A 17,571-nucleotide genomic window follows, 5' to 3' on the forward strand; every position below is an offset into this window, starting at 1 on the left:
AAAATGAAGTATGATTGATAAAAGTAATGCTGTACAACACCGGTTAGATCTTATATTTTAGATGAATGCACTAAAATTCCTTACATACTCGTACAACTCTATTAAACACATTCTGTAAGTCTAAAACACTACAGATAATCATATATTAATAATATATCAATCATATATATTAATAAATTGCCTAAAAACCTTTATTGTTAAATAACATAGGTACAATAATTTTGATAACTCTATGCTTTTTCCCATATTCACCCCTCTTCTGTTCTAGGTCACCCCTTATCTAGTATAAATCATAGACTTAGTATAATGTATTATGTACTAACATACAAACAAGATATGAATGAAACATGAAATGATAAAATAAGTAATAGTTCTTAGAATTTTTAAAAAATGTTATACATAAATTATACATAAATTGTGTCGAATATATAATCCAGTAATATAAAATTTGTTATTGATAAATAATTGATATATTAAACATTTTCTATAATGTTGGAGATACATAGAATACGTAAAAATGACAATTTGCTAACAAAATAAATATAAAGTAGAAAGGTCGAATTCGTGCCTGTTCACCCCTTTTTTATAATAATAGATACTTTATCTATTCCAAAAGCATATAAAAAAATAAATTTGATTGGATTACCTAAATAAATATAATTTATTTATTTCTTTAAGTATTAATATCAAAAATGTAATTAAGTAGGTATCTATCTGCCTAGGTATATCTTTGGAATTACATCATTACATCATATTGTCATAGAATAAGGAGCGTGGACCTATATTTATCCATAGATAGTACGTCTATGCACTTATTAACTAGTTGTTAAATTTGTCATTTCTGTTTGTCAAATGTCATGTTTTTGTCAATATTTATCATTTCTGACCTGACTTACAGGCAAAGGTCACCTTGATAAAGTGTGGGATAGGTTTAAATTCACTCAGTTTACTTATTCGGTATTTTCTAATTTATTGTGGTACGTAACAGACGTAATGTTTAAATAATTGCGGAGCGCTATGACATCTTAAAACGCTTAATTTTACAAAGAGGATATCAAACTGGTGCTGTGTTACATAAAAAATATTTGTGTTTATATCTTTCTAGTTATCCGGAAACTTTTTAGCCTCAAAATGGACGGAACTACACAGAAATTCATAGAAAGAGGTTCCCATAAAGGGAAAGGCCTCGCTGTATTTACTAGTGGTGGCGATTCCCAAGGGATGAATGCAGCAGTGCGTTCAGTAGTGCGAATGGGTATCTACCTTGGAGCCAAGGTGTACTTCATTAGGGAAGGTTATCAGGGCATGGTGGATGGTGGAGACAACATCGAAGAAGCAAATTGGTCTTCAGTGAGCTCTATCATTCATAAAGGTGGTACCATTATCGGATCGGCGCGGTGTATGGATTTCAAGTATGTTCATTAATTTAGTTATAAAATAATTATAAAAAAACTAGTGCTAGTGTATGGATAAATAAAAAACATATGATTTTCGCGAAACTATAACTCAAGTGTTGTTTATAATTTTTAATTATTTTTCTTTATAGCAATTTTATTTCTTTATATTATATCTTTTTATTATGTTAAAATGAAATTTATTTTTTTTAGACAAAGAGAAGGGCGTTTGAAAGCTGCATTTAACCTTATATCACGTGGTATTACTAATTTGGTAGTCATTGGTGGTGATGGTTCACTCACTGGTGCCAATCTTTTCCGGCAGGAATGGTCAAGCTTACTTGATGAGCTGCTTAAAACCAATAAAATTACTAAAGATCAAAGAGAAAAATATAAGTACTTGCATATTGCAGGAATGGTAAAGAAATATTATATACTTACAATATTAATATATATTTATCAAAAAACTATATAACTTAGGAGGTCAACAAATAATGAATGATTGAAATGATGTTGATAAACGAAAGAAGAAGTAGTTTTGCACCCTGGTGTTTCAGCATATATCATTAGTACTGGCCAGGTTACAATTACATTATCCATTAAAAAGAAAAACATTAAACTTATTTATTTATCATATAGGCCAGATTTGTTATAAAGTTTTGTTTCAAGTTTTCTATCTCTTACACTGGTGTATTCTACTTTATTTCTTTCTACACTTTGGACATGAAGAGAAGTAGTAACACATTGTATTCTTAATCTATCACTATAAGGATGCAAATATTTCAAAATCACAAGCAATTGTTATTTAGGTTACTACAGCTCGTTAATACAAGCTTGACACACCTCTATACAAGAATATAATCACATGTTATTTCACTGTAATACTTTGTATCTATAAAATAGATAATGTGACAAGATGGCACTATATCTACATATAATTATTACATGTAACACTTATGATTTAAAAACAAAAGTCATGAAATTTTGAATAAGATTTAGTTTTCATGGAATTTGACCAGATATTTCAAACAAATCACAAATTAATATTAACTATCCCAAATTTTTGGAGCAGTCTATTTTAGAAATGGCATTAATATAAGAATATTTTTTAATTTTATTTTATTAAATATCTGATGAAAATTTCTCACTTTCAGGTAGGATCTATTGACAATGATTTCTGTGGTACAGATATGACAATTGGAACTGATTCAGCTCTACATCGCATCATAGAAGCTATAGATGCTATTGTAAGCACTGCTTACTCTCATCAGAGGACTTTCATTATGGAGGTTATGGGAAGGCATTGCGGGTAAATATTTATATGTAATTAATTTCTTCAAAAATATATAAATATGCTTTTGTTTTGGACACCATGTAATCCTATTTTCTGTGTATTTTCTGACATTGTAATAGATATATATAGTAGAACTTCGATAGATAAAACTTCGATAGCTATTCAATATGTAATAAAAATATACAGTAGAACATAGATAACACAAACAATGTTAAATGGAAACCATCAGTAAGTGAAAAAATGTCCCTCTCTTTTGTAAATCCCTAAATATGTAATATGTCGAATTATTTAAACATTGTAACTTGAATGAAATAAAACTCTATGAGTAAATGTACTTAAATATTTTACTTAAAAATAGTACTTATTACTATTTACAATGTAACATTTTTTAGATCCCGAAATTTATTATTTATTATAAATTAAACTACGTCTTTACAACTCAAAAAATATAGTTATCATCTTTTTCAAAGTCCAATTTCTTGTTACCAAAATTGTGGAACTACTTAATTACTTGTTAAGTTGAAGTCTCATTAACTTGAAATTTTCAGTATTTTCCTTTAAATTTAAGTTATCGAGGTTCTATCATATTGGCAACATTGAATCATATTACTATCAGTAGAGGGAATAGGTGTATTTTAAGCCAATTCAGCAATAAATTTACTTAAAGCTAATGCACACTTATTTATTTAGATATCTTGCTGTGGTCACAGCCCTGGCATCTGAAGCGGATTTTGTTTTTATTCCTGAAGCACCACCTTCAGTTGACTGGAAAAATAAACTCTGTAATAAGTTAGAACAGGCAAGCTCAGTTATTTGTGGATGTTACTTTTCCCTTTTTGTATGTAAATAATTTGTCCATGCACGCCGCCTTCCACTCATATCTTCTATAATTCAAGTATCTTTTTAGTTTTCTTGCAGTTTACACCGCCTTGTGTACGGATGCTACTTATAGTTTTATTTGTGAAGATCCAGCGCCCCTCAATTGGGACCAAAAGTTGTGTGAAAAGTTAATTGAGGCAAGGAATTTACCTTTTCATATGGGAGCAGGATCACTAAATATCAACTTACCATTTCACCATCTTGAATTGGCAAATTCCGTTGGTTTTATACTTAGACGAAATTTTAAAATTTTGCGTGAAATTGTTTGTCATATGGCTACATCTTTCATAAACGCTTTAAACTAAATATGGGAGCGACATTTGCATGTTCCATTATGCGGGTACTGCTTGTTGCAGTTATCTGGCATTAGTGGCTGCTCTGGCGAGCGAAGCAGATGCAGTTTTTATTCCCGAGGACCCTGTTCCCTATAATTGGGTTGAAAAGCTATGTAAACGATTACACCAGGTATGAAGGGTTAATTGAGTGGCACTGTAATATAACACACAATTTATCTATTGCAGTGTAAAGATAAAGTTTAATAGGCCTCTAGATCACTTAATTACACTATTTAATTTTTAATGTATTTTAAATTGTTTATTATTCCTACACGTAATAATGTTACGATTTTGGATTGTTGGTGATAGTTTATATTAAACCCCATAGTCGTTGTGTGTTGTTTGAGTTATTTTCATTATTTTAACCATATACATTGTACTATTTTAAGAATTTTCTTAACTTCATTATTTTATGTGTTTCTTCTGTCTTATGTATATCTGTCTATATTCATACCTGGTCCTTTACAGTGTATTTAAGGAAAATCGAGTGCCCAAAGTATCTGTTCTTATATCTCTTTCTTTATCTACTTTTATAACTTATGCATGTAATATTTGAATTTTTCCCAAACATTCCATCATGTATCAAAGTAGACCTAGACTAATCTACCATGATCAGTAAATAGGTCAGTCTAGGTCTACTTTGATACTATTACATCCTTCTCTTTTCGCATTCATGTTTTCAATCCGATTTTTATACCTTCCCCATCTATAGATATGTATATATATTTATTTTCATTTATGCTATTTGCACTTTCAAATTAAACATGCTTTCACACTATATAACTCTTTCTCCACAGATTTTCCTTCTTACTCTCATTTCGTCCGCGTTTATTTCATTTTTATTCTAATACTTAATCTGTTCTCGATTTTGTATATGAGCGCGGAGATGATTATAAAGTTTCTGACTTCCGAATATCTTTCCACTTTTCTTTCTATGTTAGCGATGCTATTCCCCATGTTAGGAATGCATGCATGTCATGCATATTAGGAAGGCCGATGGCCCTACTAAGGCCTTCGGCCTTCCTAGCATGCTCCTTTTCATATAAATTGACTGCACAGCAGTAGTATGGCATTGATTCTAATGTTCGATAACATTTCCAAGTTATCTATTATATAATCTTTAGTTAATTACATTATATCTTATTTTTGTTCCATCAAAAAAAGGCATCAAAAAGGCAAATCATTGTTAGACAAAACATAATCCTTGCATGTTAAAATTCAAATGTAAATGCTTTTTTTTATTCGATTTTTATGAAAATCTATCAGTATCTCTTAATCTGTTTATATGTTATTTATATATGTCTTGATTATTTTTGAAAAACAAATAATTTTAATTTTGTTGATGTGCATGTTGCAATGTTGCAATTATTATCGCCTACTAATTGTTTTTAATAATGTTATTTAGGAGAGGAAATCTGGTCAACGGTTGAATATCATTATCGTGGCGGAAGGGGCTATCGATCGCGAAGGGAAGCCGATCACTGCTGAACTCGTGAAGAAGGTGGTCGTGGATAATCTGCAACAAGATACACGTATTACGGTCTTGGGTCATGTGCAGCGTGGAGGATCCCCCTCTGCTTTCGATAGAATTCTGGTATGTTTTTATAATTATTATTTTATCTCAATAAACAGTTTGTTAATTAATGAATTCCATTATTTCATATACACATCTTGTACCTACTGTGTACTGCCGTTTGTACATTTTCAGGTTGTTCTTTTTCTTTTAATAATTTTGTTTCTAATATTAATTCTTTCGATAAATTTGGTAATAAAGATTATTTTTAGGAAAAAAGAAAACAGTGAGACCCTATTAATGAATAGTAACATTAGTTCAATAGAATAGATTTCGTTAATTAACATACTGTATTTCCTCCCTAAAGTATGATTCATAATAAATTTTAACAGAGCACACATATAGTAAAGTATAATGTTGGCAGCTACATAGCATATAAGAGGTATTAGGATTCCCGTAAATGATATTCTGCAACACTTCTATGCACATGTGTCTCCATAGTTTTCTTTTGTGATGTCTATAAGCTATATGTACTTTCCATAAGACGAGACGTCAACTTGTTTATCAATACCTTTAGCTCCCTATCTGGGACTACCTACAGGTGACCTACATACAATAGATTATGCTCATTGCCCCTCTCCCTAGCAGACCTTACTTCTCTGTATATTAAATATGACCGTTCGTAATACGAACGTACAATTTCCCTTTAGTAGCAATGACAAGGATGGATCACGCTGTTTTTATATAAGAATGTGTGATTAAACATACCACTTGACATGGCCACATTGCGCCGAGCATATTTATCATTTACTTGTTAACATTTTATTGCACCAATATTGATAAATAAAGTACACAAAAAGAAAAAAGAATTTAAATCATATTTGCCTAATATACCAGGGGGCGAGTCTACCGCTACCTATCTTAGGATTAATTTTATTTTTTAACTGTAGTCGAGAAATTACCTGAATGACATTTTAATTAATGTACAAAATATTTGATATGACCAGATGAGAACATTTGAGAAGACCTATCAAGGGGTAGTCAACCACTTAATGTCTAGTTGACTATGTTGCATTGTCTAGAAACATATAATAATGTTTAAAAATAAGTAGAATAGCATTATAAAATAATGTGTTCCAACCAATTAACAAATGCCAGTTATTCATCATCATTCTAAGAGTTAAAAAGGAAATATAATTTTACTTTACCTACGTCACAGAAGGAACTTACTATTAAAATTCCGTATTATCTTCGATAGTGTGTTGGCTTTTACTACAATACATTATCAGTCATCCAATCGGACTTCACTGTTTATAATAAATAATAATGACAGAGTATAGATAATGACAATCTTTAAGTTAATTTATGTAAAAAAAAAGTTACATTGCCCGTAATTTGAACAGCATGTTAATAAAATAATTTGTCACCGGGGAAAATTTCCGTACAGAGTTCAAGCTTATCACTAGCTAAAAATTTATACCTATATTATTAGGGTTGACACATGCCACGAAATATATATTTTTTGTATCTTATAATTTTAATTATCTATGTAGCTTTTATCTAAACGTATATGTATACATTAAGATAAAAGTCCAAATCTCTTGATGTGAACATGTCGCTGAAAGATCACATGCACGCTGTTCCGCCGTGTGCTATGTTATGCATGTCATGTATTGCACCGTAGTTCTTTAAAACATGAACTTTACATATTTTTTCTTTGTGTGTATTAAAATGTCATATATACAAATGAAGAACATCTGAAAGAAATTAAATATACATTTAAACACATGTACCTACCAGACATAACAACATTTTTACAACTCTCATGTAATTATCTGAAAAACAGTACCTAATTAAATAAATTTGATAATAAGGTTATAAGGCCAACAAAATAAATTAACCCACTTTTATGTTTATGTAAATAATAAATAATATACATAATCGATCCATAAAATCGATTTTGAAATTAAGTACTTGTATATAATATATTTTTGCGTGCAATAAAATAAATATTATTACAAATTGAAATAGAGCGATAGCATTCGTGACATTTAAAAACTTTCCACAAGGATATGCAAAGCTGAATGTATAAGAATATTTTTCAACCTCACAATTAACACCAATTGATCAATTACGTGACCTAATTAGTATGAAATATTAAATATTGGATATTTATATATTGGATTTCAGCTAAACTTTATAGAGAACTAACTTTTAATGGCGACTTCGTCCACGTGGCCGGGGCAAAAAGTAGCTTATATAGTACGTGTATACCAAATTCCATAGCGATTAGTTAAGCCGTTAAAGCGCTATAATGTAACAAACAAACAGACAAATAAATTTTCTTTCACTTTTTATAATTTTAATAAAGATTATAAAATACGCCATTTCACTGATTTAATGCGAATGTTTTCTGTTGAAAATTACAAATAAAATTATAATGAAATAAAACTATACGTAAGTTTGATGATATTAATCGCGTCCGCAACCATTTAATATTGAATATACTTATTTTATGTTTACAACACAACCCTAGTAAAGTTGATATCATAGACATTTATAGATATCGTATAATTATTGTATCAATATTAATACTACAAACGTGAAAGTATTATAAGATCTGTTTTTGGTCTACTTTATTTACATGACTGAACGGCTGAACCAATATTTATGAAATTCAACATTGATTAATCTTTAGAACCTCAAGGAAGGGTTAGGCTATAATTTTAACACAGCTGGCCGAGTAATCTGTTGTAATTTTATCACTATTCTTTTATATATCTTTTATCAGTTTTTATTATATTTTGAAATTAATAAAAGTAAAATTTCATGTTATTGTTATTATTATGATATATTAATTTTTCTTAATCATAATATTGTACTTATATATTAACGGACTTACCGTTTGTAAAACTTTTAAACACATTCCCTTATATAACAACCCTCATTCATGCTCTGTAAAACTGCCTAATTATATTATTTTGATAATGAGGTTACAAGGCCAAGCAATAAAATTAATTGAACTTTGTATTCTTATTAATAATCTACCTTTATAATTGATGTATTAGATCGATAAATATTAAATTTATATATTTATTTATGGTATACCAATAGGGAATTCTAGTAATAATGGTATCGAAATTATGCATTTCTGTGTTTCAAATCTAAAATATAAATATTAATTGCTAACATTATTAATAAACCTAGTACTCATTTACCTTACAGTATGAAATTATTATTCAAAACTAATCCAGAGATCATATAACAAATATGACATTTAATTTAAAAACACGTCTTTTCCAAAACAACAAAAAAGTAATATTGTGTTATTATTTATTAATGATAATTATCAGTCGGTCAATGCGCTCTCGATAGGTCACCGTCGGCAAAGCATAAGATATTGCTCATAAAGCTAATGTGTGTAACTATATAGATACGTGAAAAACCTGATATTTGTTATTATTATTTATATATATTACAGAAAGAAAATAAAGAATCATGAAATATATATAATATTTCATGATTCTTTATTTTTTTTCTGTCTATCTCTGAAGCATTGCATGCTTTTATAACTTGTCGTAATGGAGTTTGTTAGGATTTTATCGTATTTATTTATTTGATTATACTTTTGCATACATTGAAAATGTCTACACGGCGGACTTAATGTCTGATGGCATTCTCTACCAGTCAACCGCCACGCCAAACAGAGAGAGCAAATGGCGGTGCACAGATTAAAAAAAATAGTAAATTAAATAAATATTGTATCGATGTTATTAAAAAGGTAAATGAATGCAATCGTGTAGATTTTATTAATTTTCCATTATGACAAAAATGAATGAAGATATTATAAATATTACTGATATAAAATTGTAACTAAATGATGTCTGTCAATTTAAGAATAAAACAATATAAGGGGTTATATAAGATATATACTTTTGAAATTTGTCGATATATCTGTCTGTGTTTTTATTCCGACATCATGCAAAAAACTTTTATATTTAATTAGATGTTATTATTACAGTTGTATTCTTGAAGGTCCTTAACTTAAAAGCTGATGTATATTTTATGTTGATATGCTATCTGGAAGGTCTATTTAATTAGTTTTTTTCGGAAATCGTAAACGCATACAAAGTAACGGGCAAGAACTATAAATATAATATCTTCGTACAATGTATGTCATGGTGATAAAGTATTGTTGCACTCCTTTTTTTCTAAGTTCTACATAAAATAGTTTTTGCTGATACCTAATAAAAAATCTACAGTTAAAAGTGTGAACTAATTAAAGTAAAATATTATCTAAATACTTTTCAAATTTTACTTTTACAAATGATAATGTCTACACATGTACATCCTTTATCAACCTGTCCTTTGTCACCGAATGAGTTTGTTGATCAGAGTAAAGGCTAGAATCTGCTATTTCTGCTATTTAAATCAGCATTAAATAGGCAAGAGAACTAGATAATACGAATACATCATATTGCCCGTTCTATAAGGACTTTTTTACTTCCTTGTTTTTATTAAAAAATCAAAAAATAATTAGTAATGACATAAATTAAAGTTGCCACAAAAAATGACATACTTAAATAAATAAGTACAGATAAGACATGCCATACAAAATGAAAATATTAAATCAGACAAAAAATACAGAAGAATAACAATCAACAAAATTTTTAAATCTAATCTAATTTTTTTTTTGTGTATGTGTAATGTTTGTATTTTTGTATTGTGTGTAATAACCTTATTATTTCTTGAATAGTCTAAGAACTTAAATGACAATTCAATAATATTATATATAATATGCATTGCTGGGAATCAGTGAATGCAGGTGGCTCAGAACCATTCCTTATGACAGTCTATGGGGGAGGTCTATGCTTAGCAGTGGACAATTAAATAATGAAATGTATAAAAGAATATCTATTATAATATTGTATAAAATTATGCTTACACTGCATTAACATTGTATACAGACATTTATGGTCTGGATTGGTTATCATACACTTTGTTAACAAACCTTTAGAGATATTGTAAGACGTAAATACCTGTTACAAATTTTTATTTTATCACAGGGTTGTCGTATGGGTGCTGAGGCAGTAATGGCTTTGATGGAAGCAACTCCGGAAACTGAACCCTGTGTGGTGTCCCTAGATGGCAACCAAGCCGTGCGGTTGCCTCTCATGGAGTGTGTGCGACGTACAAAAGCAGTCTCTCAGGTATCTAACCATTTTACAAAATATTATCAGATAGATAATTATTATTGTGTTATGGAATCACGCATAAGTGGATTACGACGAAATGTAGGTTATGAGACGTAATTGTCTTGCTTTGTAGCTGTTTTTGTAGGAAACATTGCTATGTCTATGGATGAAAGGTTTAAATTCTGCAATATCAGAAATATTACGCAGGAGAACCTGTTGCTAATATTCTGTTTATATTTAATACACTAATCAAGTATATTAAGTCTAAACATAAATATTAAATATAATTTCAGTGTTATAAAATATATGTATGTACACATATGATTAAGCATATCATTTTCAAGAATGTTAAAATTTTAATAGGCCATGGCAGATAAAAATTGGGACTTAGCAGTGCAACTGCGCGGGCGCAGTTTTGCTCGTAACTTAGAAACCTACAAGATGTTGACCCGCTTGAAGCCTCCTAAAGAAGCCTTCGACGAATCTGGGAAACCTGTCGTAAGTAATTAAATATATACCTTCATATCAGATTTATTGCAGGGTAGACACCTAAACTAAGTATTAAGAGTCTCGTTCTTTACATACGTATTCCGATTTCGAGGAATTATGACCAGTATCTTAATAATAATAATATACAGTCCATCTGATTATGATACGTTGTTTTATACCTGTGTTGATACCTGTACTGCATCCTTTCGCTTTCCCATAATCTGTTTTATCATCTTTACACCAGACATTTTTTTAGGTGCCTGCTACATCCCTTCAACACAACTGGCTCTCACAATACCATATCGGTCCATCAGCCCATTTCCTCAGATTATTATTGCTGGAATTTGACCAAGTTGAAAAGTGGTCTTTGGCTTAAATTTTGACTGCAAATTTCTTTCTCATATGCACTGTTCAATGTACTCGCGACATTTGTCTCTTTTAATATAAATAATTTCATTAAAAAATTGTAAATAAACGATAAGACAGTTATATCCGTATAAATTTTTATTCCGTTATATAAACTTCACTATTAAATGTAATTATCTCATTAAATAAATTGGTTGCTGTGTTTTTGTATAACTCGATCGACTAACATGACCTTTAGATAGAACAACAAAAAATGACATATAAACATAACCGTTGCAGACTTCCTGTACGTTATAAAGTGAACTCTTCTTAAATTAATGCGTAATGAATGTAGCATTTTTTTTTACTACGAATGAAATTATCTCCAGATTTGAATTTTCGTAATTTTGAATTTTTAGTTTTCAGTAGCAGTTAAAATAATAACATTATTATTATTAATGACTTGTAATATCACCTTTTTATCTTTTTATTATATGGCCCTACGTCGACTTAACGACGTTTGACTCAGAAGTTTGTGAATATAATGGCACACATGATTTTGTTTTATCTATAACTTTTTGTCACAACGATTTGAGACTGCTCGCAATAGTAACACGAAAGAATCATGAAAAGAACAATCCAGCTACTTATGAGGTCATTCATCCTTCTTTCATTATTATCATCAAATTAGCATTAACTGTCCACTGCTGAACATAAGCCTCCCCTTGGAGGGTTTTGCCAATAGTTGCCACGCTTCGCAGGCGGACTGGCAACCACACTAAGCCTTTAGCCTTTAGATGCTTTAAGAGGGACGCAGCTGCCCATCTCTCGCCCTCCCTTAGCCGGCTCTTACGACACCTACAGGAAAGAAAGGGGTGGCCTATTCTATACCGGGACCACGCGGCGGTCATCCTCCTTTATCTTAATCATTTTAGATTCTTATCATATCATAGCCTTTCCATACCCACCAGCTTTCAAAATATCTTATGTGATATAAAAATACAGTACATTGGTAGTATCTTGGCGAATTAAAAACTGATTTTAATAACTCTTCTTAATCGAAATACTCGAATAATCATATGTTATGTTATATTGATTTTTTCAACATCGGAGGCTATTTTGTAAAATTTAAAATTATACTTGGTATAATCATGGTGGTTACAGCAACAAAAGCCGCTTTATACGAATAGAAACAGGATTTGACTTAAATAATCCACCACGCCAAAACAATAGGTAACTATTTAATTAAAATTACGTCCTTAACTATGCCTATTCAATTAAGTAGATTATACAAAATTAATCTTATTATAATTAGAATTGAATTTTTTTTTTTAATATCCCAGGAAGGTTATACATTGGCGGTGATGCACGTGGGCGCCCCTGCTTGCGGTATGAACGCAGCTGTACGTTCCTTTGTGCGTAACTGCATCTACCGCGGCGACACCGTGCTCGGTATACATGATGGTATCGAGGGACTCGTCAGCGGCAACATTGTCAAGATGGAGTGGTAAACTTTATACTCCCTAATATTATAAACTACCTGTAAATAGCACAATAAGTATCCAGTGTTAATTCTGAAATAGAATCCATTTGTGTGCCAAATTTTATATATTCGAACATTCATGTGTAATAATTCACTTGTCGGGCTAAATGTGGGAAAAATTCGGATAAACTAATTAAGCATCCGAACAACCTTATACTTTACTTTTCACGTTTTATAAAAATAAAATCTGTGAGGCGTCGTTTAGTTTGCTAAAAGGATAATTTGTTAAAAGGATTATGCCCTTTAATAACATTACAGTCGTATTTTTATTTTTTTTATGGATGATAATAGAATGTCTTTTTAAACGTTATCTATTTTATCGGTCATTTTACATATCTATATTATCTATAAAGTGTTATAATAATAATCATGTTTAACATCATCAATACATTTTAATATGAAGATATTTGGTGGGGTCCCTGCGTTTTTTTATATATTCTTTATTGCATCAGAAATAGAGTAATAATAACTATTATTAGAATTAATATGAGCCGAGATGAATCTCTAAAAGAGGTACCTTCCAGTCAACCCATTACAGTGGTATAGGAAGTGTTGAGTTGGCATCAATAGTGCAAGGGAGAATTAAGTATTTTATAATTTTTTTAGAGGTCATAAGCAATGGTTAATAATTCAGGTCTGACGTCACCGGCTGGGTAGCTCAAGGCGGAGCGTTTCTAGGCACGAAAAGAACACTGCCAGGAGATAAAAAGAAGGAAATAGCTGCTCGACTCAAACAATTCAATATTCAAGGGCTTCTCATTATTGGTGGATTTGAGGTAGATTGCATTACATTGTTATTATATGATAATTATTTTTTAATAATACTATATAGGTAAATACCAGTTTAGTTTTTAATAAAGAAAGAAAATATCAATATTTGTATTATTGTTGATAGTTCTCTTAAAATTTAATCTTTTCAAAATACCTAGTAAAAATATATTTATTGACTTAAAAGTTGATTGATAATGAGTTATTTTTTTTTTTAATTTAGGCTTACCAAGCTGGATTAGAACTGTATGAGGGTCGTAGCGAGTACCCCGAGTTCTGTATTCCGCTGGTGATAATCCCCTCGACAATAAGCAACAATGTCCCCGGCACTGACTTCTCACTTGGCGCTGACACCGCCCTCAACGAGATCACTGAAATTTGCGACCGCATCCGACAATCTGCTCAGGTAATCTTCTCATTCAATATTCTTTATTGCAAAAAACATTTTTTAAGCAACTTAGAATGCAAGCACGGCCCACCTTACGGAAAGTGAACAGAATATACTGTTTCGCCAGTGATATCCCCCATGCGTTGCCATTCTTGAAGACTCGGGTAATATTCCTCTGTACCATGTAAATTCACTACCATATCCCACCCTTCAAACCGAAACACAGCTATGCAAACACAACTGCTTCGTGGTAGAAATACAGAGGTGCCCAAGCAAATGGCTTTTGTACAAAGTTTCCTGCAGGTAAATTATAAAGTAATAATAACATTTAGAAACAATGTAAGTAAAGGTGAACTTATCTCTAAAAGAGATCTCTTCTAGTTAACCTGACAGTTACATAGGAAGTAATGAGTGGGCAGCAGTAGTGCAAAACAGCAATCTAAATAACAATAACAAATCTTTACATTATTTACAAATTACTATATTTCAATTTGTAAATTGTAATTCTCATTCTTTGTTTCTAACACAGGGAACAAAACGTCGAGTTTTCGTTATTGAAACTATGGGAGGCTACTGCGGCTATTTGGCTACTTTGGCAGGTACATAATTTATCAGAAAATTTATATAATTATATAGAATATAATTGATTATACGGATACATCTACGTAAGTTATTATGAATGAAAATATTTTCTTATAAATCTTTGATTATTTATGGAAAAGTACAGGTATGTGCATGTATAATTTCACCACCTATGTATATATATGTGTTCAGGCTTGGCTGGTGGTGCTGACGCAGCATATATATATGAGGAGAAGTTTTCAATCAAAGATCTACAACAGGATGTGTATCACATGGCGTCGAAAATGACTGGCGGTATCCAACGAGGACTTATTCTAAGAAATGAGAAGGCCAATGATAATTACAATACAGACTTCATTTACCGCTTGTACGCTGAGGAGGGCAAAGGACTTTTCACTGCCAGAATGAATGTGCTCGGTAAGTGAAGAGTTAATTTTCACGGGAATTAAATGCTGATTACAGTAAATATCTAAAATACATGATATCGATAAAGTACCAACAAATAATAGGTTCATTATCATTTATCTCTATTATCGTAAAAGATAAAGTCATATTTTAGGGTTATAATCGCTTACATGCATAACTAGCAGATTAAAGAGTTAATCTGAGAGTTTAAGTAACAAATAAAAATATATTTATTTATGGCCGGCCGTCAATTATATTTTTATGCTCTGTTGTTTAATATTTGAATAAATATAAGTACCAATGAAATTGTTATTTATTTATTCTACGTTTTTATGTTTATCCAATTTTAGGTAGTGATTTTTATAGCCTTGAGTCTAATCTGTTCATTAATTTTTAGCATGTATATATTTAAATATTTTTGTTCATATTATAATGAGTGTTTTTTTCTTAGAAGAACACTGAAAGTAATAGAAATTAGTATAAAAATTGTGACTGAAAGGGATGTAAGATATTATGTTTTGATGAGCGAAAAGTTGAAGAGAGCAAATAAACTTGAAAGTTCCCATTTCTTTTGATATTCGGCCGCGACTTCCTGCATTACTATATTTACAAATATGTGTCTCACAATTCCAGGACACATGCAACAAGGTGGTTCACCGTCGCCCTTCGACCGCAATATGGGCACAAAACTGGCGGCAAAATGCCTGCACTGGCTTGTCGAAGCAATACAGAAGGGTCCAGCCAACACACCCGACTCCGCCTGCTTGCTGGGCGTTGTTAAGCGGCAATACAAATTTACACCTCTTGAAGAACTCAAGGCTCAAACCAACTTCTCGTATGTTGTCTTTATTATAATTACATAATTACGCACTATATCTTTTATCATCATCTCAGCCATTATTCATTCACTACTGAACGTAGACCTCCCCTATAGACTGCCATAAATAATGGTCCTAAACCACATTCATCCACTCCTTGCAATGTATTTGAGGTCGTCACTCCATCTAGTGGGGGTTCCCCTACACAGTATTTGCTCGTATGGGGTCGCCACTCAAGAACCTTTCTTTGTTTATCTCTTTATATTATTACTTAATAGCTTTTGCCTGCAACGTCGTATATGTAGATTTTAAAAGTAGAAGAATCAATGAAATATGATTATATATTATATCACTCCTAGATGGTATATCAGTATCATATCAAACTATATATATATATATATATATATATATAAAATCTATATAGCTATCTTTACTTTCCACACTAGACCTCTTTATATTGCATGCCCATTTTTTACAATAAAAAATAGGAAATCTAGACTTCAGTCTAGACCGATCCGAAATTTCTATGTACTTTTACTGTGTCACTTGTATATGTCAATAGTATATATTCCATTTTGCTTGGACAGTCCCATTCTAGGACTAATTAATGAGTATTTATCCATATCTCTCGATTCCCCAGTATCTATTCCTAATTCGTCCACAATTTGCTTTTATGTTTTTACTTATCAAGTTAATATGAACATTAATTAATTACCTATAAATTATTTTAATATAATAATATTTATTACAGACAAAGAATCGCTAAGCAACAATGGTGGATGAAGCTTCGTCCTCTGCTGCGTATTCTCGCCAAACACGACTCTATATACCAAGAGGAGGGCTTGTATATGACGGTCGAACAAGGCGAGATCGATTCAGACAATGTCATATAAATACTCAAATTGGATAATGATCTGTGACATACAATTAGAATATAATAGTCTAATTACATTTCACATGTTATAATCAGAGCAGTTTATTTCGAATAATTATGATGTTGCATGGGTGCTTGCATATATTGAACCAACTTTAGAACAATTTCATATTTCACCGTAAAAAAGAATGTATGAAATATATACAAATATACAGTTGATATCATTATTGTTTAGCTTTGACATGCATGTGAATTGATTAAAAAAAATTGTAAAGTAGTATTGACTAGTTATATTTTATGACATTAAATTATTAGCACCTTAGAATTAAGTACGTTGGGTAAAAAATTTACAAATAAAATTAATAAAAAAAATCTAGGGGGTTTAGAAATATGTATGTTTATAAAATTAAGTTAAACAAATAACATATTATCTACACTTCTCTTGTGAAACATGAATAATGTAATAATTATGTATTCAGGTCAGCTAATTAGACCTATTTGAATTGTATTAACTGATTCATTTATGTCGTAGGATTTTTATTCCATGTAGTGTTAAAACTAGATTTATTAAAATGATAATTCATATTATTTATTATGTTATTATTCAGATAACTAAAATATCTGTTTCATCCCAAAAACAAAAAAAAAAAAATACTACATGTAGATGTAGGCTCTAACATAATTATAAGTTTACTATAATAGTAAAATGAAATCGTTTATAAATATTGAAATTTTGTTTATTTAGTTCG

At 30.6% G+C, this 17,571-nt stretch overlaps 1 protein-coding gene across 4 annotated transcripts; it reads left to right on the forward strand.

Moving 5' to 3' along the window:
• Positions 1 to 866: 866 nt before the first annotated feature.
• LOC113518571 (ATP-dependent 6-phosphofructokinase) lies at positions 867 to 17,410 on the forward strand. 4 transcript variants are annotated; one of them, XM_052902163.1, is made up of 15 exons: positions 867 to 977; positions 1,106 to 1,412; positions 1,608 to 1,812; positions 2,549 to 2,703; positions 3,379 to 3,487; positions 5,308 to 5,496; positions 10,482 to 10,625; positions 10,974 to 11,108; positions 12,788 to 12,951; positions 13,622 to 13,763; positions 13,979 to 14,161; positions 14,673 to 14,742; positions 14,918 to 15,142; positions 15,764 to 15,965; positions 16,700 to 17,410. In XM_052902163.1, exons 2-15 carry the CDS (start codon positions 1,132 to 1,134, stop codon positions 16,839 to 16,841), a joined length of 2,346 nt encoding a protein of 781 aa, XP_052758123.1. In that variant the 5' UTR covers positions 867 to 977; positions 1,106 to 1,131; the 3' UTR covers positions 16,842 to 17,410. The 4 variants fall into 4 exon arrangements, with proteins under 4 accessions (XP_052758123.1, XP_052758120.1, XP_052758115.1 ...); XM_052902160.1 differs by lacking the exon at positions 3,379 to 3,487 and adding an exon at positions 3,924 to 4,032; XM_052902155.1 differs by lacking the exon at positions 3,379 to 3,487 and adding an exon at positions 3,596 to 3,704 and having other exon boundaries at positions 868 to 977.
• The last annotated feature ends 161 nt before the right edge of the window (positions 17,411 to 17,571 follow it).

The sequence above is a fragment of the Galleria mellonella genome, unplaced genomic scaffold (genome assembly GCF_026898425.1).
Source record: "Galleria mellonella isolate WM207_F2 unplaced genomic scaffold, CSIRO_AGI_GalMel_v1 utg132, whole genome shotgun sequence".
Classification (NCBI taxonomy): domain Eukaryota; kingdom Metazoa; phylum Arthropoda; class Insecta; order Lepidoptera; family Pyralidae; genus Galleria; species Galleria mellonella.

Excerpts from the sequence above, each read along its gene's own strand:
- LOC113518571 (XM_052902163.1), top strand. The coding sequence starts at position 1,132 with ATGGACGGAACTACACAGAAATTCATAGAAAGAGGTTCCCATAAAGGG. Across the intron at positions 1,813-2,548 it reads ACTTGCATATTGCAGGAATG|GTAGGATCTATTGACAATGA; the intron begins GTAAAGAAATAT and ends TCTCACTTTCAG. Across the intron at positions 14,162-14,672 it reads GCATCCGACAATCTGCTCAG|GGAACAAAACGTCGAGTTTT; the intron begins GTAATCTTCTCA and ends TTTCTAACACAG.